This window comes from Gavia stellata, chromosome 2 (genome assembly GCF_030936135.1).
Source record: "Gavia stellata isolate bGavSte3 chromosome 2, bGavSte3.hap2, whole genome shotgun sequence".
Lineage (NCBI taxonomy): Eukaryota > Metazoa > Chordata > Aves > Gaviiformes > Gaviidae > Gavia > Gavia stellata.
This window is the reverse complement of record NC_082595.1, coordinates 55,557,998-55,581,969: the sequence shown is the minus strand read 5'-3', so window position 1 is coordinate 55,581,969 and position 23,972 is coordinate 55,557,998. Positions and strand designations below refer to the sequence as shown.

General features: G+C 41.5%; 1 protein-coding gene across 1 annotated transcript; it reads left to right on the top strand.

Moving 5' to 3' along the window:
• The first annotated feature begins 1,022 nt into the window (after positions 1-1,022).
• SMPDL3A (sphingomyelin phosphodiesterase acid like 3A) lies at positions 1,023-15,938 on the top strand. The gene is made up of 8 exons (XM_059832948.1): positions 1,023-1,128; positions 2,738-2,951; positions 4,448-4,592; positions 7,589-7,685; positions 8,951-9,129; positions 10,362-10,542; positions 12,491-12,615; positions 13,772-15,938. Exons 1-8 carry the CDS (start codon positions 1,023-1,025, stop codon positions 14,081-14,083), a joined length of 1,359 nt encoding a protein of 452 aa, XP_059688931.1. The 3' UTR covers positions 14,084-15,938.
• Positions 15,939-23,972: the final 8,034 nt, after the last annotated feature.

Sequence of the window (23,972 nt, the reverse complement as noted above, 5' to 3'; positions counted from 1 at the left end):
TATTCTGGTCTGCTCCTAAAACTGACACCGAGTCTTCTTCCTTCACTAGAAAAGTACTTTTGACTTCAGCAATAAACAGCTGCTCCGCTACCATAAAGCCTTGGCAATGGAGACTCGTATTTACAATACACCTCAGCATTTTCCTTAAGCTGTATTAAAGGTGTACTTGATGGTATGTCATCGGCTTTTTTAATTTTAAAGCGTGCTAAGTAACCAGGATCCATCTTTACATGTGTACTGTGAGAAACCTTCCTTTCAGAAGATGCTTGAGACTCCTGCCCGGTGTCCGAGTGCAGCCTGCTCGGGGCAGGGGCAGGCTGTGCCCCAGGGCTACCGGCACGGCACGGCACGGCACGGCACGGCACGGCACGGCAGAGCAGGTCACGGCACGGCACGGCAGCACCGCGGGCCCTCAGAGGCGTTTCACGCCCCCGCTCTGCCGGTCGGCAGCACCGGCGGGGCCACGGCACGCTCGGGGCGTGGTGGAGGGGAGGACTTTCAGCCACAGGTCCCAGCCACTTCGGAGAGCCGTAAGCCCTTCCTGGGAGTCTAGGGCTCGAAGGGACGGCCCGCCGAGCGCCACAGGCCACCGGCCGAGCCGGGAAGGGACTCCCGCCTTCCCGCTGCCTGCCTCACCTTCCCTCGAGGCCGCCTCAGGTCTGCCGGTGCCGTGAATTGAGCCCTGCCCGCTGCCAGGCTGGCTCCTACGAGGTCCTCAGCGCCTCAGTGCTGACCTGAAGCACTTGACCTGGCACCTCCTGAAGGCCACCCCGACCCCCGGCACGGCCGGTTGAGGCGACCGCAGCTGCCCCCGCCGCCCGACAACGAGCGGGGGGCCCCGGCCAAGGGCGGCTTTTGGCCCCCGGTCGTGCGGGCGGGGCGCGGTGCGGCTTCCGGCAGCCCCAGAGAGGCAGCGAAGGGCTGGAGCTTGCACGAGCTGCCCCGGGCTCGCCCCCTTCCTCTGCGCCGGGGCAGTCATATGAGCAGCGGTCGGCGGGCAGGGCGCTCCCGGCACGGCCAACATGGAGCTGCGGGGCGGACGCGCCGCCCGCTTGGCCCTCGGCCTGGCGCTGCTCTGCTCCGCGCTGGAGGCGGCGCCGGCCGGCCCGCAGCCCCGCTCCGCTGTGGGTGAGTCCGCCGGGGGGGCAGCGCCTGAGCGGGGCCGCCCCCGCACGGGGTGACGGTGGGCAGGGGCCCGGCTGGGGCCGCCCGTGGAGGACGGGGGAGGCGGGTGAGGGGCTGCCCGGCCCCGGGCGGCAGTCGCGGCCCGCGGTGCCGCCCCAGCTGAGAGAGGCCCGGCTGGGGGCCGCCGGGCGCCCCTCCGTGCTGCCAGCGCGGGGGCCCTTCGGCGGGGGAGGCCCGGGGTACGTGCTCCCCTCTTGCGCCTTCTTTCCCTCCCCTTGTCACTGTTGCCCGCACATAGACTGCTGCAGTGGTATTCCCTGTCCCAACTGGCTTCCACTTCATGTGACTTCTAGATAAGTAAATACGTTGCTATTCAGGTGCGGGGGGGTTAAATGGGGTTTATATTTAGTGAGCCAGGGCAGGCTGGCGCTCCGGACGGTGGCAGGTAAGGTGAGCCCTGCCCCGCCTTTGGCGCAGTGTCCTGAGGCACACACTGCAAACATTAAATTTGGTTTCTGTGCTGTCAGCAAACACACGCATGCTCTGCCTGGCATGATCAGCGGTACAGTAGTGTACACGGGTGAGTGCTCCGAAATGGCTTCCACAGGATTTTCATTCCCTGTGACTCATAAGTGCCTTGGACCAAACATGCAGCAGCGTCCAGGCATTTCTCTGTCTCCTGTTAGTAGGCGTCGCGGTGTTGCAGATTTCGAAGATCAATGCTGGTCTTTGCTTCCTGAAAGAAAACTCCACAGGGTCCAGTCGCGTGGTACCTGCTCTGCCATAGAGTGAGCATGTGACCTTGGGAAAAATCAATTTATATCTGTCCTGGTTTCATAACCACTACCCCAGTTACACATGTCCCTTTCCCAAGTACTTTGAAACTGACATAAGAAATTACTCTAGCTTTACATGAAACTTGAAGGCTGGTAGTCTAATACAAGCTTAATTCATCTTGTTCACCATATTCCTATACTTCTCAGCTCCTTTTTCTATGCAGTGGTAAGTAGCAGTGGCTGAGAATGTGTCAGCCTGGAAAGTAGTGAGTAGGTAAGGCTGACACAACCTCTCTCCAGTGAGAAGCCTAGTCTCTTTGCTGCTGCAGCTGCTGGGGAGAAGAGCTTTGAAATTTTTGCACACATGCTGTTTCTTGCCTTTCTTTCTAGACTGTGATCTTTTATGGTAGCTTCCAGCCAGAGAAGGTCTGGAAAAATAATTAAAAGCAACTCCCTCTCTTTTCAGGTGGTGGAGTGGAGAAGTCCTTCTGTCGCCTCCTCTACTCTCCAGTTTCCAGATTGCTATTAATGAAAAGGAGCTGATTTTCCAGTCCCTCCCAGCCTCCATTTTTTTTCTGCTGAGTAGCTTAAACCTATGCCTCTGCTTCTGTTTTCAGTTTTTCTAAGCAGATTACGTGAAGGACTCTTGTCAGGAATGCAGAACTCGCCCACACTTATCAGACAGGCTAATCAACAATTTGTTAAATTTATTGTCCTTTTCAAAACTTGAAAGAGGACTAGTGGTAGACAAACTGAAGCAAACTTGGCGTTACCCATGTATATCCAGTTCAACTGCAAATAATGCATCTTCTTTAATCTTTGTTTTCTGAAAACAGGGCAGTTCTGGCATGTATCTGACCTACATTTAGATCCGACTTACCACATTACCCCTGATCGCACCAAAGTTTGTTCTTCTTCCAAAGGAGCCAATGCCTCCAACCCAGGCCCTTTTGGAGACTTTTTGTGTGATTCTCCATATCAACTTATTTTGTCAGCATTTGCATTCATGAAGGATTCAAAACAGCAGGTTTCATTCATGATTTGGACAGGGTAAGTGTTCAAGTCACTCTGCAGTTAAAGCTTTTAGCAGCTGGATAACTATATAGTGCAGTAATTCACAAGTTCATATTTGCACCAACAGATCTGAGGTTAGTATCTCACAAATGCTACTTTTAAATAGTTCCTTTAGTTGTCTGAATGACTAATAAGTGGGAGACTGAGTGACAATATAAGGCCTCAGGAACAGGTTTCGATCTCTGTAATAATTTCTGGATATTGTTGGACTGTTCATTGAGACATTTACTACATGGCTGTATTAGTGTAAGTTAATAGAATTGGTGCCGGCAGGGTGGGAAGTGGAAAAAGAAAGGTCAGAGGAATAACTGGCTGGAATGAATTATTATGGGAGGTATTAGATTTTGTAAGTCTTAAGGTCATTAAATTAGGTGCATCCCTTTTTAGAAGATACCCTTTAACTGTATGTTATCTGGTTCTGTAACAGGTGACTAGAATCAAGCAATACTATAGCTTATGTGGTTTTGTTTTTTTTTTTAAAGTGTATAAAGTTACCATTCAGGTTCGGTGCCTGTATGAATTCTAGATCGGGGCTAGCAGGGGGGAGGGTAACAGTGTCGTAGATGCTGTCTCTCTCTCCATTACTATCCCTCATAGCTGCATGTGCTTCTAAAGAAAGTGTGGTTTCACAGTCCCTCATTGCGATATTTTGGATGTGTGCAATCCCCTGTTGAGTAAAACGCTTGCCTTTTCTGTGCTGATCTTCCTTATTAGAGAATGGGCATAATAATTCTCTCTCACAGAGGTGTTATCTGTGAGGCTTTGTGTGCCTTAGCAGTGAGACTGGAGAAAGAAGTGTGAAAAGGAGGCATATGAGTAGCTCAATAGTACTGTGCCCTGTTACTTTCTAGGTATTCATAAAAGATAGCATTAATTTACCTCTCTGCCATAGCAAAATTCTCCATTCTACCATTACATAATTTTTATGGTATACATCAGTGGATAATTTATCAAAGAGATTAGTATCTTTGACCATTTGTGAGAACTAGTTTGTTTATCAATGGGGTCTTTTTTGCTGGAAAGCTTATATATGTTATGTCACTTAATTTTGCTGGGGGAACGGTGTTAAGAAATACGAATATGTAAAGACAAGCGGTTAATTTATTTCACTTACTTTATTGTACTTCAACAGGATGTTGTTAAAATGGGAAAAATAAACTTACAAGGTTGTGTAGATGGCGGTAGATATATAACCCAAACTGCACAGTAGCTCAAAATGATACAGATGAATTAATTTAATTTCTGAGAAATCTTAGTTACGATAAATGTGAATCATAGGATAAACATTAGTCTACTTGTTTGGGTTTTTTTTAAAAGAAGCCTTTGCAGAAAGCCTTTCAGGCAATTCTATGATTTTAATTAAAGAGCCAATAGTAGTATTACATGCTAGAATGTAGATGTGTTTGCAGAATTTTTCGCCTTTCCTTATGTTGCTAATAAACCTTTGTTAATAAAGCCTTTTTCTTTTTTAGAGATAGCCCTCCTCATGTTCCTGTAAAAGAACTCTCCACAAAGTTGGTTATTAGCATCATTGGCAATATGAGTTCTACAATTCGTAATTTCTTTCCAGATCTTCAGGTTTTCCCGGCCTTGGGCAATCATGACTACTGGCCACAGGTAAAACAAGTTAGAAATTTGTTTATGTATCTTATTGAGTGTATTCCTAATCCCTCAGAAAGCAGGTGTGAAAAATAAGAGTAAATTTGTGTAACTATTATTCTGGAAACAGCATTCTACAGTTCTCCAGTTAGCATTTAAAATTATAAATAGTTCCAATCAAGAACAGAAAGTACATTTCTCCGTGTGTGTTAATTTACCCAAGCAAACGTTGATGCCAGGTAAAATCTGTACATTGCCATGCAAATTTACTGCTAATCATTCCTCATGGCTTAGAACCACCAGCTGTCATCATAGTTAATACACTTATTTTTTTCTTGCTGTGTAAGTCATGCGTGTGTGTACAATAACTTAATCTAACAGAAATTACATCCTTAATGGCTCTGTGAGCCTGTGGTAAGATTCAAGGCCTTCTGAAAGGCCTACTAGAAATCTGTCTGCTGGCATCACTGGGTATTTTTCAGACTCATGGCAGAATTTTTGTAATGTTCCCGTAGTTTTGGCACTATTATTAAAAATATGTCTTTTTTCTTTCCGTATTGGACACTTATAAATATTCACATTGATGATTTACTGGACATGTGTGCCACTGCAGCTGAGGACAGTGCTTTTTTACTTTCAGTGTTCTGTGAATATTGTTCTTGGCATAGCTCAAAAGTAAACAGTTGCTTCATGTGTCCTTTAAAACATATTGCGGGTTGATCTGGCAGCACACAGGACTGAGCAGCAAATTCTGTCATTGGATCTGAGGGGATCGGAAGGGATGTGGAGCAGGTCAGCTGAAATATTTCATTTGAAATGCCTAATGGGAATTCAGTAACACCCCTTCACACCCCCAAAGACTTTTATTCCAGCTTTCTCTGTTATTCATTAGGCCTATCAGGGTATATCTTGGTGTAGTAGATGATTGTATCATTGCCTGTATCATTGCTGGAGTTAGTGATTCCCAAATCAGGGAGTAACAGAGGTCCTCAGAGAGGGGAAGGGGAAATGTGAGAGACAAAATAAGAGCTAAACATATCTTGGAAATGCAAGTGCACAAACCAAGCTGGGACTTCAGTCTCTTGTGTTCTTACTCTGGTAGCATAGCTTCAGCTTGTCATATGCACTGACAGGGGGCCAGGTTGGTTCACCAGAAACCACTGGTAAAGTATTTTGATAAATAACACTTTAACTGACATCTCACTCAGTGTTTTGTTTCATTTTGTTTTGTTTTTTAAGAAGTCTTAAGAGAGAATAGTTGTCATTCAGCAGTCTCCTTTGATACAAAAGAAAAATGTATACAATAACCTTGTAGACAGAGAATGTAGTGACTTTTCCAACAAATACGAGTTTTGTTTGTGAAATTCATTCTGAACATAGGAAAAAAGATAGTCAGGAGGGGCAGACGGGCAGCAAATAGTATTTTGAAGCAGGCTGTTGATTGGAATAACTGTTGTAGTTCTCCTTGCACAAAGCCACACAGAAGTGCAGAACTGACATACTTTTCTGTTACTGTTTGAAAAAAGACCATGGGATCAGAAATTCCCTGCTGTGGGGTCATTTCAGGTTGTTGGATTTTTTTTTTTTTTTTTTTTTTTTTTTTTTTTTGCTGTTGATGACATTTCTGTTTTTCATGTGGACATGCTTGGCAAATGTCCTGTAGACTGGAAGCGATGTGGAGCAAGCCACACACTGTAGGCTGTTCCAGAGCAAGCGTGAAAGCCGCGTGCTCACCACGCACCAACGAATTTTATTGCTCTCTATTGTGTTCTGACCTGTCTGTCTTAACAATTAAACAGTCTTGGGTGATGTTTCTTGCAGAGCCTATTAAAAATACTACTCAGGTTAATCAAGCATTGGGGTACCTTTCAGATCGTATATTGTGACCTCAGTTTTGTGCATAGTCTTTCTTGTTTCACATCCTTGTCCCTGCTTAAAACAAATTCCTGAACTGCTGTCTAATCCACAAGTTCACAGAGCACTGAATTGCCTGGGTCCAAACCGCCTTCAGTCCATAAAATGGCCTCTTATCTGAGATCAGGTTTTGCTCTGTTAGTGACTGCTAGCTCTGGTTTGACTGGTATGGCTCAAAGCTTTCTTAATAACTGGTATCTGTGCACTGCAAGCAACAAATGTCTGAACAGACTTCTGATTGCACTACTCCTAGACAGAGACTTAGTGCCTAAGCCTCTAACAACGTAGGTTTAGTTTCAGAGATCTTAGAAAGGTCAAATTTTATGTTTAAGAAAACATGTGCTGTAATACTGTTCCTATTTTTTGGCCTCTGTTTTTTTTTTTAATAGCACCAAGAATCCAAGCAGATATTTTAGGATAGGCAAGGACAGGCTGGGATCTTCGTATCAGGGTTAGATGAGAGCATGGCTCTTAACAGGCTGTGGCGCTTGGGCATTGCTTGGCTCAGACTGAAGAGTGCTATAGTCCTAATTAGAGCTGGTGGGAGAAAGGATTGACAAAACTTTTCTTTTATGTTTTAAATGCTTTGTTACTAGAACTGTAGGATATAATGGAAAAATTTGTGAGTTTCACCAGAATGTTTCTGAGGGCCATAGTGGAGTTTTGGGGAGCTGCTATGAACCCCAAGTTGCTTGAAAAATTCACCTGTAAAAGAAGCTTATGTTCAAGCTTTTGCTCCAAGAGACTTTATTTTTAGACTTTGAATCTTCAGTTTATGTATTTATTAATTTTGCAGAATGTATGGTTTTCCATTCTGCTGTGCTCCTAAGGCTTGAAATATTTCCAGCATTAGTTTATCAATGCATTAACAAGGCCATGCAGTCAGTTCTGATTAAGTTCAGACATTTGTTCTTGATCAGCAATACTGGATGTTCAGAAGGCTTTTTTTTCCTTTCTTGAGCTCCTCCTGGTGATGACTGGATACACTTAAGTGCTATGAGAGAGGTCAGGTGGGATAATTTAGTGATTTTTTTTTTTTTTTTTCCCTTGTGTCTATGTGTCTGAATGCTAAGACTTAGGCAGGTTTTGCTCTCTCACAGGATCAGCTTCCTGTAACTACCAGTGAAGTTTACAATGCTGTAGCAGATTTCTGGAAACCTTGGCTAACTGATGAAGCAGTTGGTACCTTCAGAAAAGGTAAAATATGCCAGTAATGCATTGTAAAGCTAGGGCTTAGGGAACTAATGTTTCTATAGATTTGTCCTGTTTGTTTAGCTAAGTCTCATAGGATGAATCGGCACAATGGATTATCTGTAATGCTTCTGCTGGAAGAAGTTACTTGTCTTTTTGAATAGCAATGCTTATCTTCACGGTACATTTATTCTCTTCTGATGCAATAATTATTGCTGCTTGTAACATGTACAGTATTATTTGCTTTGTACCAATGCATGTGAAATATCTTACTGCCTTCAAGACCTCTTTAGATAAAGGCGTATGATGCACAAGAAGACTTAAATTTGGTTGTAAAAAAAGAGATAAAATGTTGTTTCTGTTTTGATACTGTATGTATTTCAGAGCATAGTGAAAGGCATATATTTGTTTAAGTTATTATAGCACATAGTCTTGGTGATTATATTGTTAATTGCATCATATTTGTGTCCAACTTACTAAACTGGGAGAATATTGATATCCTAATTATGATTTTTCTTTTTAGCAAAGGACTGAAAAGTTCAACCCAATTTCCAATCCACTCAAACATTAGGGATTTGGAAGTTTAATATGTGTTTTTGTGTCCTGAATGAGAAGGAACTCTGGGTAAGAGTGGAAGTAGAAACTCTGCTAGGAAAAATAAAACTCAAAGGGGCAGACCTTAAGTTAAGGTGTATTGTTATATCTCTGTTGCCATGGCTCCACTGAACTCCATGAACTGTGAAATTGCACTCACTGAAGAAGCTCTGTATGTCATGGAGAGTTTTAGGAGTGTGGATTGAAAAACATGATCTTTACTTTTCATCATATTCCAGTTTGAAGTTAAATGACTTTCAAAGTACAAGGCTACTAAACTCAAACAGTTTTTCCTGGAGGAACCTATATGTTTGCAGTATTTCAAGAAATACGGACTTTTTAACAATTACTGCATCTCTTAGTGTGGAAGAAATGTTACAGGGCACTTCTTGTGTGTCAGTTGGATAATTGCATCTGAAAACTGTCAAATAAACACAAAAGCAATTACAGGCAAGAATTAATAAAAAATTCAGTGTCAACTTCTACTAAAATGTTGCTAAAATCAGATTCTTAAGATGTTCTGTTGTGATAAGGTGATGCATGGCTTGAATAAACACGCCGTATTTTATTTTATTAGAAAGAGTAAGGCTGGGTATTTTGTCAGTGCTGTACTTTCATTCTAAAGTTGTGCTTTGAAGCCTTTAATTTTTCAGATGATGTTGGTCTTATTTTCACAGGTGGCTTCTACACACAGCTGTTTGAATCCAGCAATAGCTCTCAACCACTCAGGATAATCAGTCTGAACACAAATTTATATTACAGCCCCAACAGTGTAACTGTGAATATCACTGACCCAGCCAACCAGTTTGCCTGGCTGGAGGGAATACTAGAAACCTCTTTACAAAAGAAGGAAAAGGTAGGGGCTGTGAACAGAACCCATCAGCATTATTTGTTTAAACATTGAAAAGAAAAAAAAAAAGAAGAAAGAAGTGGAGACAATGAAAATATAAACATGATTCTAGAAGAATATTAATGTTGCCAAAGATACTGCAAAATCAAAATTTCTTTTTTTTAGTAATTATTCCATGAATTATGCACATTATACTACAACAATTAATAAAATAGTTGAATGCAGTTTCCCAAATTATACAGTAAAATACCTTTTCTTTCCTACTATGTAAAATACTGTAGAAGCCAGGATGAGAATACTTGATACTTTCACTTTTGTTCCTGATTCTTTTTACTTACAGCCTTTTATTTTTAAAATGTGCACCCTTGGCCTGAGACAAAAGCTAGCATATTTCCTTTACATTTTTATGTAATTACAAATATTAAAAATAGAAAATAGAAAGAAGTTTGTCCACCACAAAACTCAGCCAAGCTGCAGCGATTGCTATGATTTGCATGTTGTAATAAATTGTTCTATAATACTGAGATTTTGAAGTGAGGTTATAGATTGTTGGCTTGTGTTTGATTGATTGGTGTGGGGATTGGATCATCATCTGACTAGAAAAAGTGTTTAATTTGAAACATGCTTACATTTTGCTACAATGTTGTAATTTTAAAAATATTATGTTACAGTCGGGAGAAAGGAGAGATTTCCCTTCCTCATAAAACCCTGCAGCATATTAGTTGGTGTGTGCATTTGGAATCAAGTCTTGACCTGAGACAGAGAGGTTTTAACCAGTTCTTCTGTGTTTCTGGTGACTCTGACCATTCAGGCTCTGTAATATTCTAACATAAGTTTTTCTTAGAATCCCCTTGAGATGCCAAATCCTAAGTCTTGCCCTAGTAACTTGTTATTTCATTTGAAATAATTGATCAAATTTTCCTTTGGCCTAAAATCACACATAGATTTATCGGAACTTTTTTCCCAAGTATATAATGAATTCACAAAAAAAAAAAAAATTTTTTTGGTATTAATTTAAACATTCTTACTGTTTGTATTTTGTATAACAAAACTGTTGTGTGAATTTAAACATTCTTACTGTTTGTACTTCGTACAACAACACTGTCGTGATTTATAGCTTTCAGAATGCCATTTCTAAGATAGCATTTTGAAATTGTGGTAACCATTTCCAAGTTACAGCTGAAAGTATAAGTTTCAAATGAAGGTGCTAATTGTGCTTTCTGTATCTAATTCCTTAGGTATATATAATAGGACATGTACCAATAGGATACTTACCATATGCAAGGAACACTACAGCTATCAGAGAGTATTACAATGAGAGACTGGTAAAGATTTTTCGCAGATACAGTAGTGTTATTGCGGGGCAGTTTTTTGGACATACACATAGAGATAGTATCATGGTCCTCCTGGATGAAGAAGGTAAAGACGCTTGTTGAATCCTTCATCTTTTTCTTCTTGATTAAAAGCAAATTAATACTTTCTTGCATGTTTTTACTAGTCAGTCTCTCTTATAAATAATTGAAAAAGGAAATTGGGAAATACTGCTATTGATCTGCAAGAGTTCAAGCTTCACACACTCCCAATTTTTTTCCAAAGAGAACCTTGCAGGGCACACTGTCTTTTTTTTGTTGAAGTCAGAAGAGACTCCCCAAGCTTCCTATTTTTTTTTAATGAATGCTTATGCCTAGACAAGAATTTCTAGTCTTTCCTATCCGCTCTCTCAGTGACACAGGCAAATTATACTAGCCAGTTGCTATTGTGTAATGTGTCAAAGGGAATGTTCTCAGGCCAGCTAGACATGCTCTATGTTCTTATGTTTCCTGCATCATTACTGTGCCTCTCTGCTGAGTTCCCTGCTGCTTCAAAGTTAATTAAGATAAGGGTAAGCAGGAGGCAGGGGAAAGAAAGTCTGCCTGTTGCATCTCTTAGATCAGCTAATTTCCCTTCAAGAAAAGCACCCAGGTTTGAAAATTTTGTTTATTGCTTTGAAATCCCTTAGTTTTAAGCATGAGTATGGCTATATGGAGCACTCTAACATCTCTAAGAGAAGATCTCTAGCAAGTAACTGTTTAAATATTTGTGTCTGTACCATAGAACAGTGAGAGGTCCATTGCTTTGGTTTATGTAAAATACCCAAATATTAATTGGCTCTTTATCTGTGTTTTATATGAACTCATAAAAGCAATGCCTAAAATGCTGACCGGGGTAACAACAGTATTCTATATCATTTATGTTTTTACATGGCATTGTCATGGAATTAATCTCCAGTAAAAAGGAATACAGCCCTAGTGAAAGAACTGGCTTTTTATATTTTTAAATGGTATTCAAGGCAGTCTTATACCTACATATTTTTGTACCTTGTCCCATTTGTGCATGAAATCATCACCTCTACTGCAAATTTCACTGAGGACAGACTGATCTTGGTGCCTTGTCATTACAGTTTGCATGTGCAAGTAACTGCTTCCAAATTATTTTAATAATTTTGCATCTTTTGACAAAATTTAAACAGTGAAATTGCATGTAGCTAAATACAGTTTGTGCTTATCTGTACAGTTTTAGGCTGTCTTCTATTCCTGCCATTTTCCTCTTCACAAAATTCCAGACAATTCAAGATAAATGCAATATTGTAGCCAACATCAGTGTACTGAGATACAGAGCTCAGTTTTATCTCCTCCAGAAGAATCTACTGATTTCCAAGCTTTCAAAGCTTCTGCTCATACGTGGAGACTGACCTTGTGATTTCACTGCTGTGATGTTGTCAGAGAAAGGAATAGTTAGGTCTTCTTTTTTGTTCCACAGAGAACTTCTCAAAATACTTACCTGCATATTCTAATTAAACCTATGTACATCCTCATGTTTCAGTTGCTGTAAAGATCGGTGTTAACATACTAGGTGCTGGGCTAGTCTAGATGAGTGAAGTCAGGGTCAGGTGATGATACCCTGGTATTTCTAATAACATCATAAATACATAAAGTGAAAAATACATAAAGCAACATGTAAAATATAGCATGGAGACAGCAACTAAAAGTTTTGAATATTTCTGCAGTAGAAATAATGCAAAATACAGAGACCTTACATATAGGCAAGACCATTTTGCACAGGTAGTTGAACTGGTGGGAAGCCTCTACTACAGACAAACTTAACTGGTACACACGAATGTGTACTGTGGTATTTTACACAGATTTTGGTCTATCCAGTGGAAGTGTAGAAGGAGTTCACAGTGATAGAGCTAATCCAGGGGAAAAAAAATGCTAATGTACCTAAGCCAGTCATGCTGGTTCTTGCTATGTTGGTTCTCTACAAAAACATTTGTTTGAGAAATAAATGATTGAAAGGAAACTGTTCCTCACTTTCCCTCTTCCTGCAGAAAAGCCAGTAAATTCCTTGTTTGTGGCACCTGCTGTAACCCCAGTGAAGAATGTATGGCAAATGGAGTCCAATAACCCTGGTGTCAGATTGTATCAATATGATCTTCTTGACTATAGCTTGCTGGTAAGTAAAGATTTTAAAGCGTTGTTTAAGACTTTAAATATAGTGTCATTAAAAATTACAGCGAGATGTCAGCCTTTGTACTGTTATGGCTATTGGTGGAACTTTAGTGCTTACTCTTTATTTTTCTTCCTGGGCAAAGGAAAGGAAATCTGAAAGAGAACTTGGTCGGTCTTTCTGTGCCTGCAGGACTAACCAGTACTTCCTGTTCTCCATGGAATATTCTTACGATGTAGAATCAAAGACAAATTTTCTGGGCAGAATCCTAAAACTATTTGCAACGGTGAAAAAGGTTCAGTAAATCCTGGGCTTGTTTACATACCAATGTTGTTTGCCCATGATAGCCTGAGCTTTGGGGTGCAGTCCATGAAATGCTTCTAAAGGGTGTAGAAGAGCAGAGGAAGAAAAGCATTTTTAACCATGTGATGTCTTTTGTAGTCATGCACCTTCCTATACAGAGTTCATGCTTTTTATAGGAAATTATAGATACATTTAGAAAGAAAAAAGTAGAATACTTCTATTCTGTAGTCTCGTGATTTTTTGAGATAAAGTGAATCCTGTATAATTATTCTGGCTCTGAATGAATCAGATATTCTCTCTGTAATTCAGGGTAAAATCTTGACCTTGCTGAGTTCAGTGACAATGCAGTCCTGCAGCTTGACTGGGACTGGGGTTTCTCTCTGGAGACCTATGCTAATACAGGCTGCTCCTTTCTTGTGCAGATTTCACTCCTGCATCTCCATCTCTCCCTTTCCCTTAAATTCTCCCTGGGCTGTTCTTTTTCTGTCCATTCTGCCCATCAAGCAGTGCTTGCAGAAAAGAAGCTGCTGGTTCTCACCCTTTTGCCCCGCTCCTAAAGCAGACATGAGCATAGTGGAGTTTGGTTTACAGTTTGAACAGGAAAGACCTCTAACACTGCCACTGCTGCCTTTTGTGGCTCCTTTTTCTTCTCCTCCCCATCCCCCCACCATTACTGCACTGCAAGTACCAGCTTTGGGAGTAAGCCCAGCTCTTGGGGTGGGACGTGACCTTCTATTCAGTTGTGAGTAATGAGGAGTGACAGCTTCCTAATCAATATATCACTGTAGAGACTTAATGAAGCAGCGAAGAAAGCAATACAGGCGTGTCTATTTTTTCTTTCTTTTTTTTTTAACTGTAGGATCTTTGGCAGTTTTACTTGGACCTCAGAGATGCCAACAAGAAAAATGAATCGAACTGGAAATTAGAATACATCCTGACTAAAGCTTACGGCATTGAAGACTTGAAGCCAGAAAACCTATATGAAATGGCCAAGCAGTTGTCTGTGCCACACAGCACACTGTTTGAGCGATATTACAGTAACTTTATTGTGAGTTATGACAAAACCATGGTCTGTGAAGAGGGGTGCAAGACCTGCCAAATATGTGCAATCCAATATTTGGATTACTCCTCATATACAGATTGTATCAATCGGGAAGCAACATGGAGATGAAGTCTCCGTGCAATTTATGCTGATACTTACTTTAGCCTGTGATTTAAAGAACCTGCTCATCCTTTTGCTCAAGCACTGACATGCTGACAGGGAGCCTCTGGGACTTCTTTGAATTTCAGGGGAGTAATAAATCTCCCTAGATCTTTCTTCTGGTAAACATGTTTTCCTTCCATGTCTAAGTAAAAGTTGATTGGCTACGTAATAGTGGCCAGATACTTTGCTGTTGTTTCAAGTGTCCTGTACCCTCTGTAACAGGCATCCCAGTATGTGGGAACAGAAGTTACTCACTCAGTTCTTTGGAAATCCAAGTCTCTTTTCTCAGGGCGTGTAAACGTAGGCAATGCCATTTCAGGCATGGGATTTGTATGGGGGCAGGTTTCAACCATCTGCTGTCACAATTTGCAAACTGAAGTCTGCAAAACCCGCATTTGCTGAGACTGGAGTGCAGTTATGTTGCTGCGATGCCAGTAGTAGGGATCTCCCTGTGCCAAGTTTCCTTTTCCTTCTTAACCCCTTAAACCTACCTCTGTTTAGGGGCATATTCTAACAACAGCACGAAGGTGACTTAATGGAACACAAACCTCCGTCCTGTGAATACTTAATGCATTTTTTCAGAATGTGTGTGTTTGCCCAGCACAAACTGCTTTTTTCTTATGATAGAGCTATGTACATTGGTACTGCTATCAAGCAGTCTACTGGTATGAGATTTTGCAGTAGGCCATAAATCAGGTTTAAATTGATCAGCATCACTAATTAGACATTAGCATATACATTCTTTGTGCAGCACAGGTAAACATGCAGTTGCCATGGTTTTTCTCAGGTTTCTTTGTTTCATAGAGCAGTCTAGTACTTAATGTGAAGATTATTACATGTATGAATTTACAATTGCATAGACCACTTCTTCCTCTTGTGATTAAATGTGTGCACAAGGTGATAGTATTAAGAAGGCCGTTTATCTAGGGTGTATAACCAAGAAGGACCTTTACCCATTTTTCTGTCACATCAAGAGCTATACTTTTGGAACATTTGGTCAATATAATACCGTACAGACCCTACTCTAGATAATTTTATTCCAGAGTAACTGGAGATGCAGAAGTGGTTATGAGACAAATCCAATTGCTAACTATTTGTTTTCATGAGATCAAAGCCTTTACTGTAGCTGTTGAGGAACTTCCTGGTTTTGTTTCCACTCAAGCTTGAAATATTTAGCAGAATGTTTCCGGACAAATTTTCTAAGTCTGTAGTATTCACAACTGTAGATGCAGATACCTCAGATTTGTCATGCATCAATCATCCACAATGGAAATAGTTGGTTTGTTAAATTTGCATTCGGAAACAAATCCTCCGGTGGCACTAATGTTTAGAAATGCCATTAATAATGCACAGTAGGCAGTCCTGTATGTTAAATATTGTGTTTGGAGAGGGTATGGTGGGCCTGAAAACTCTTTAGAGCTATCTGCTCTGGCCGATCTCGAATGTATCTGGATATGTAAATAGCCTGAATTAATGTGGGTTCTGTACAGACTGTGACTGTGAGGAAGTACCAGAAAGTTTCAGCGCTGAAAGCTGACGATTCCCTCTGTGTTGGATGTGTTTCTTGGTTGCATTTCTCGTGGGTTTGTTCATTAAAAAATGCCTGTTACCACTATCTGTTCTCCAAGGGCAAGCAAGCAAAGTTGTGGGCGGATAGCATAAGGGCAGTTGCAACTGATGGGATAGCTGAGCTTCCTCCACTTTGCCAGATGGGTTTTGTTCAGTTCAGTCTTTGTGCTTTGAACAACTATCTGTTTTCTCATACTGGTTTGTTTCTGTGAGTTCTGCGACCTCTGTTTAAGCTTAATACCTACAAGACATCCTGGAAACACTATAAAAATTATCTAGTTGTGTTATTCCATTAAGGACTTCTTTATTGCTGAACTTCAGGGAGAGCTGAATCCCATGGCAGATTAGTAGCTACAGAACTCTAGGAAGAGTGGTATGCTGCTGATGGGCTGTTGGGCATCTTGCTTCCTAGATTTCTTTTTTTTTTTTTGATGCGTGTCAGTAGATGTTATTTAGTGAGCATGAACAAATAAATGCCTGCAATGTCTAAATAGCAAGCTATGATCCAGACATAACTTTTTTTTAATCTGGACTTCAGTTGAAGCCAAGAGTTGGATGGCATCAGCCAAGGAGGTTGTTTTTGTTTCAGCCAGAGTGATATATCCACCAGGGTTACATTTAGCCAGGGTATATCCTCCAAGATACTCCCTGTTATGCAGGCTAGCATTCTCTGCTTCTCCTGTATGTAGCTATACTCGCAGAAGTGCAAGCATAACTGGCCAAGAAAGATCCAAGAGTATGTCTGAATGCATCATCTTGTAACTCAGACATAAACCAAGGAGAGAGCTTCTAGGAACGTTACACTGTAAAAACATGAGATAAATCACATGAGCAGCTTAGATGGCACCTGGGTGTAAGGGGAAATAGAGGGCAACAATGATATTTTTGTTTCGGGTTTCTACTTTATTCCTCATGGATCTAGGAATGTTCTAAAGGTAAGTTATCCTTTCCTGACAGAAGCTTTTTTTAAGGAATCATAGAAAATGCGAAAGAAGCATGACCTGATAAAGTTGCTGACTCCTGCAGACCAGATTCCCGTTTCACTTTTCATATGATATTTTGTGGCCCCATCTGGAATGAAGGATTAGGGGGAATATTTGTAAGGCCACATTTGACAGAAGGACAAATTACACCACCTAGTGGAGTAAAAAGCTTTTCATTTATCTACAATTAAACTTGAGGCATATAAACAAGGAGAGTAATTTCTCAGATATTCTAGGATTTAACTTCTCGTTTTTGAAGGTAAGTAGTTTTTGAAGGAAGTACTGCTACTTCTTTGTAGCTCACTTTCTCTGGGTATTAAATGGTTGCTGGCTCCTAGAGGCCATGTCACTTGATGGATCCTGAACCCTGCCATAGGTGCAGGTCTCAGCCCACATCCAGGGAAGAAATGGAGCCTACAGAAGGGATCCTCAGAGTCCAGCTCAGCTAGCCAGCAGAACAGGGATGCCACAGAAACCAAAGATCTGTCCCTAAGCAGGCTGGTTAGTTAGTTAGTTAGTTAGTTTCCAATTAGTTTCTGTGCTTTAATTCTCTCCTGGAGTTAACTGTCTGAGCTTATGTCTACATTAACAGGTACTGCAGCCTAAGAGGAGTGCCTGCTTTAACAGGAGAGTTGGTGTTGAGGAGCTAATGTGACTGCTGCACATTTCATTAGCAGTTGGAGGACCTTTGATGTACCCTTGAAGTGCAGCTGCCAACTGCATTGCATCTGAAAGAGCACTCTCCAAGAGCACTCTGCAGCATGAATAAAAGCACAGTAAGTGGGGATGATCAGTAAACTGTGTTCAAAGATGTGCTCCTGATCCAAACTAAAGTGAAGGTGCACCCAGAGGCCAACGTTAATTGCTATAGATTGGGGCACACAGTAGTGTCTGGATGTGATATCATAATTTCTATTGTTTTTCACTTGCCAGCCTGAAGAAATGACTGGAGGAGATGGGCAGTGAGTGAAGATACTGTTCGTAAAATTGAAGTGATGAACATAAGTATTCTAAAGACAGAAATAGTTATGAAAGTACATGTAGTCCCTTGTGGTCCATTTCCTGTGTGGACAAATGATGAGCACGTAGCCAAGGATAAGTATGTAGTTTAAAACTGTCATGTAAGTTCCTTCTGGAAACAGCAATCTCAAGAAGCTGAGTTGTCACATCGGTCTAAGAATAAAACCTCTTGGAAGTCCCTCTCATGCCCAGTCAAGAGGAACCTATGACAATGTCAATGAAGAAAGGAACTGTAACTGTCTAAACAAGATTAGTTGCTTTTCTTCCGTATTTTTCAAAAGCTGAAGACTGGCTTTTATCTGCTTACCACTACAGCTTTCAACAAGAAAATATTGCTTTAGATCATTCACTTGTCATCTGTCAGCCCCAGCTTTCTTGTTCTGCTGGAAAGACATCCTACCTGGGAATTCTACCAGTTTTGTTATTTGCTGGTCTGCAAAGAAGCCTAGTGTAAAATGAGTGTTGTTTTCATACTGTGTGTGAAATACCACAACTGTAGAAATTCAAAGAAAACACATAGAGGAAAAAAATTACCAAAACTGTTAACCATCATATGTATGCTTAATTAGTTTCTGATGGTTGTGGGAATGGCAAAGGCACTATACTGAATGAACATTGCCAGTGTGCTAGTGAACGCCATACATCAGTTCCTGTGAAAGTAGGTATCAGGAGAGTGGTCACAAGTAGGACGGAACATGCAGTAGGTGGATGACTGAAGTCATAACAAGGGAATTGCTTAAAACCAAAAATGTTGAAAGCAAAACTTCTGCAAATGTGGCAAACCCCAGCCCCAAGCACTTAGTGAAGCAGTGGAAAGAACACTGATGCGTTTACAGATGCTGCCAAATTATAGCTTTTCAAGTGCAACTTACGTTGCCTTCAGTGGTAGAGCTATGTTGAAAGGCTATCTGGAAAATTCCTTCTATTTGCATTTCTATTGAGTTGTGATCTGAATCTACCTGTCAAATGTGTTACAGCTAATTACTGAAATGTTCCTCCATCATGTCTTCCAGCTAGCACTGGGTAAGAGAATTGGACACTGTTCTCATACCCTATAAACTCTGCTGGATTTTAAAGCAACCACTAAGACATCAGGAATAATTATGCTGGAGAAGTTCCAAATGTGGAGCTGGGACAAAAAATAAATTTTCCATCCTGAAAAGCATCCTGAGATTTCAATATTTCCCCCTGGAATAAACCCAAGGCCTTGTTGAGGTTTTAGGCAGGGAGAGAAGTAAAGTAGGGGTTTGCACCTGAGCCTGCCACCTTCCCCCTCAAGCACTTGCTGTGCATCTGTTGTGGTGTTGACTATGCTTTCTCCTTCTACCCTGGAACTGAACAGCTTTCTAAATTAAGATTTTCATTGTAACTGTTACATTTGTATCAAAAATTCTGATATTGACACAGCATTTTCCACTGAAAACTGTTAAGTAATTCTCAAGAACTTCTCCCACATGCTATGAAGTTTGACACCTTGTCTGTCCATCACAGTACATGCCAATGGATACACTGTAGCAGCTTTTTTTGTCCTATGTAATTTATGATTTTTGATAGTTCTTGTGGGCCAGATGATCAGCTGGTAAAAACTGACTTTGGAGCACTGAAATTAGTGAAGCAATGAATTAATTAATAAAGTAATGAATAATCCTATTTGAGATTCAGAAATGGGTTTTCAAAAATACCTAAAAAATATTTGTGTGACATAATGCAGTCCCACCTGGAACTGAACAAGGAGACTGAGGTAGCAGTAGTAGAGTAGCTGTATCAGTATACTGCTTTTTCCTGGAATAATTCCCCCTGTAGCCCAGAGTGATGTGATAACACAGCTATGCTGCTTCCCCTTCCAAGCTACCCTGGACGTTTGCCTGTATAGCGTTGATTTATGGCACGCAGATACATAACCGACAGACTTAAGCGTACAAACCCAAATGAATTGTGCTCCCAGGTCTTCTGGTTTGATGTCTGTTGACTATAGACGGACAACCCTTATACGGGTTTTGGAGTTTACAAGATAATTTAGAAGTGCCTGAGGCTGCTAAAGGGTGGCAATTTCTCTAGGCTCTTTTATAAGCATTGAACCCAAAATGTCCAGTGTTCAGTCTAGCAGGATCTTCCTTTAAGGGGGAGTGGTGATAAAAGCCTGTAGTTGTGTCGCTCAAAATACATGCAGAAAGACTCTTCTTCTAGATGGGTAGGGTACCTTAAAAGTCTTGCATGTGCTCTGGCTTTTTTATGCCAGCGTTAATTTTTAGACACTTTGAAAAGCCTTCCCTGGCCAACTTCTCATTCCTATTTTGTTGGACGTTTCAGGCAGAACTTGTCTCATATATTAGGATGAAATACACCTATGAAAACTGCCATCTGCCACAAAGCATTTTTAAACCAGTTGAAACTTGAGACTTTGGTAAAATATCCTGCTAAAAGATTCTGATGTTGTTGCAGCTGATTGCAATGAAGCGTGCATTTTGCCTAGCCTTAATTGAGTCACTGCAAAGAACATTTAACTTAGTCTCACAGGAGGGGATATTTGATGTTGTTTTTACATCAACCTAGCTGAAACCTTCCAACATTTCTAACAGACTTTGTTGATAGCTAACAAGACATGTTTCAAGCTGTCTGTTCTTAACAAAGTCTCCTCATTTGTTTTTTTTAAAATCTAATTGAAAGTATTTATACAGGGCTTGAAATTCTAGACAGGCACAGGATTTTGCTCAGAATAATTGCCAGTGTACAATGGAGGACTTTTCTATACTATTTTTTGTGTTTCTCCCCTCCTCCAAAATCCTCCAAATCCTCCTCCCAAAGCAAATTTCTGCTAAGTGGTGTCAAAAAACCATAGCAACTATCTTGTGACAGAGCTGAGGAGGTTTTGTTCTGCAGAGGACCCATTAATCACTTCTGTTGCCCCCAGCCCACAGTCCCATCCAATGTGATTCTGGGAATTTTCTGCTGAAAATCGTTGCTAAATATTTGTATGGGTGAAGCACTTCCCTCAGAGCGACCCACAGGGGAAGCGGAGTGTGTTATTCACAGAATATAATCACAGAAACACTACGGTTGGAAAAGACCTGTAAGATCATCTAGTCCAACCATCAGCCCAACACCACCATGCCCACTAAACCATGTCCCACAATGCCACGTCCACACGTTCCTTGAACACCTCCAGGGATGGTGACTCCACCACCTCCCTGGGCAGCCTGTTCCCATGCTTGACTACTCTCTCAGTAAAGAAATTTTTCCTAATATCCAGCCTGAACCTCCCCTGGCACAACTTGAGGCCATTTCCTCTTCTCCTGTCACTCATCACTTGGGAGAAGAGACCAACACCCACCTCTCTGCAACCCCCTTTCAGGTAGTTGTAGAGAGCGATGAGGTCTCCCCTCAGCCTCCTCTTCTCCAGGCTGAACAACCCCAGCTCCCTCAGCCGCTCCTCATAAGACTTGTGCTCCAGACCCCTCACCAGCTTCGTCGCCCTTCTCTGGACACGCTCCAGCACCTCAATGCTGTAGCGTGTGTGGCTGTGTGAGGCTCTAGGGACGGAGGGATTCTTATTACCAGGAAATGGGAGTTTTCTCCTCTGTCCCATCAGGGGACAGAGGAGCAGCAGGAGCAGGGAGTTTGCCTGGGGAGGGGGTTGGAGGCAGGCTGGCAGTGCACCTGGGGAGAGCAGGACATGTTTAGCGGGCTCGTTAGGGTGCACATCCGGGCGGTTTTCCATCGGTTGTGGGTGCTGGTGCTGGAGACCTGCTGGTTGCTCAGTAGGTGCCTCTGCTCATCACAGCAACACAAGCTCCCTGCTCTCAGCAGCTAGCTGGGCAGCCACCACCCCTCTCCTCAGCCCATCGCTCTACTCAACCTCTTTAAGTTACCCCTCTAGGGCCCAATGTTTTTCCCTGTTACTGAATCATATTTTCTCTTTTATTTAATTGCTAGATGTCAGCTATTCTGTGTTGGTTTTTGCGCAGTATCAGCTCAAACCAAGTTTTCAGTGGAGTCCGTCGTTCAGAATATGCCAGCAATTAAGCTCTGACCCATCAATACAGTCAAAAAGTTCCCACTTGCTCACTGCATTTACTTACTGAGTCCGTAAGACCTCCCAGCTGCAGCAGAAATCCAGCCCACTGGAGTTTGTATTCTTGAATATATCAGCCGCCTGCAACACAAATAGCTGCCTCAAGTAGTCTTGGGAACTTAGAGTCCAGAAAAATCAATAATTAGGAAATCTGAACATGGCTTTTCCTGTATCCTGATTGTCAGTATTTACCCCAGATACACAAACAATAAAAGCCTTAGAACAGAAATTATTTCTATACCCTGATCATATTTGCTACTTTCATATAATTATAGTGAAAACCAATTGCTGTGTGATCAGCTGGGTTGAGGCAAAAGTGGTTGGTTGTGCATGGAAGAGGAGTGGCCCTCAGCTCCCCCTGTCTTCTGGAGTGCCGTTTGGATGGAAAATAGGATCCTGTCTTACCTAATGATTTATGTGAAAACATGTCAGTGCTTCTCCGTGCCTCAGAGGGGATGTTTTCCCACAGAAATTTGCATATCTGCCCTCGTGCTGTCTTCACGTCTTTACACCAGGCCAGGTTTTGCTGCCACTTCTCTTTATGGGACAAAGATAACGGTAACAGTCAGGACCCCACACTGCGCCATTTCCTTTGCTGATACGTTGATTCCCTTTTGAGGCCCCTAACTGCATTCAGGTTCTGTTTGCTTTGCTTTCCCTCCCAAAGCAGAGCTAAGGCTCTGAGAGAGACCCTGCCCCTTCGCCTCTAAGCTGGGGTGAGTCATATCATGACCAGGGGAGGTGAAAATCTCTTGCTTCAGCTGCAGTTAGATGACTGTTATTATACTGCTGCTAAACAAAACCTCACGACAGGTTTTTTTTGGACTGTGTCTCTGAACCGCCCCTTCTTAGGTTTGTTTTCAGGTGATAGATTTTTCTAACACATTGTATATGTGTAGGCGGGGGGACAGACCAGTGTCCTATCCTTAAACTGCAAAGGGTTTAGCTCTGTGTAGTGTATTGCACATTCAGCTTGAAGAATAATCTCCATGCATTTCCTTTGTTTAGGCATAAACCCCACCTTTCAGTTTATGTCAGCATAAGGAGTGTTTAGTGTCTTTTTAGAAATCCGATTTCAGGAATTTTGTTTTGTTCACATATATAAGTGATGAGAGTGTACTCTTGAAGACATAGTTCCTGGAAAAGAAAGCAAAGTGTGGTGAAAAATGTGAATTAACCGGTGCTAATTGGCTACGTTGACACCTAGGTTGGCATGCTTAGAATTGCAATTGCAATTGCAGTGAGGTCAGGATGAAGTCTGCATCTACCTCATTTAAGCCAGGCTGTGAGAAAGCAAATAATACGTAGACTGCAAACTATGTTTTCCATTTGTTATGGTGAAAAAAAGCCTTCACATATATGCCAAATATAGAACTAGAAATACCAACGTTCTTTCAAACTTTTTCATTGTGTAACTAGACAGGTCCTATACTTGTTAAATTCATTGCTTCATTCAGTGCCTGCCATTGTGGTTTTCAGCGTCTGGCCAACTTTTATTTCAAGAATATCCTCTTAATTTTGTCTGTTCAAACTTAGTGAGACTTTGTCACCCACTGGTATGCAAAATTATAAACCACTGGAATTTAGTGCTTGGGGAATAGATGCTAAAATTTATATATATTATTTGCAATGCATGTAAAATCATGAAAAAGTCCTTCTCTTTTCCATTGCAGGTTTCCAGGTGCTCAGAATCAGTAAGAATTTCTGTTTCCCTGTACAGCTGTTACTAGTTACCTGATCTCACTTTTTTACTCTCGCGCTCTCTATTCTGCCTTCGTTCTTCTCCCAGTTATGAATTACTAGCGTTATGAAGACAGCACACTCTTCGTTTTGTTGAATGTTATAAAATATTCACTAGATTCATATAAGAATTTGTCCCGCTGCTGGCAGAAAGCAGTTCTATAAACAATGTGCTCCTTTGTTTGCCCGAAGCATAGTAACAAATGGATTATGTGTAACAGCCATCTATAGGGCTTTTATTTCATCTCCATTCAGGCTCTGCGTGTTTTGCACTGCTTTTAATGAGGCTGCCTGAACTATGGTAACCCCACGGTACATTTGTAAGCAAGAGATATTAGATGACTCAACCCCTTCCAGGACTGCATTATGAGGTGATCTGCTTTCATTACAGGATTTATTTTATAGGTGGTAGACCTCAGCGAGAGGACACTGCGTGTACAAGCAGCACTTATCTGCTCTGTAAGGCCAAGTT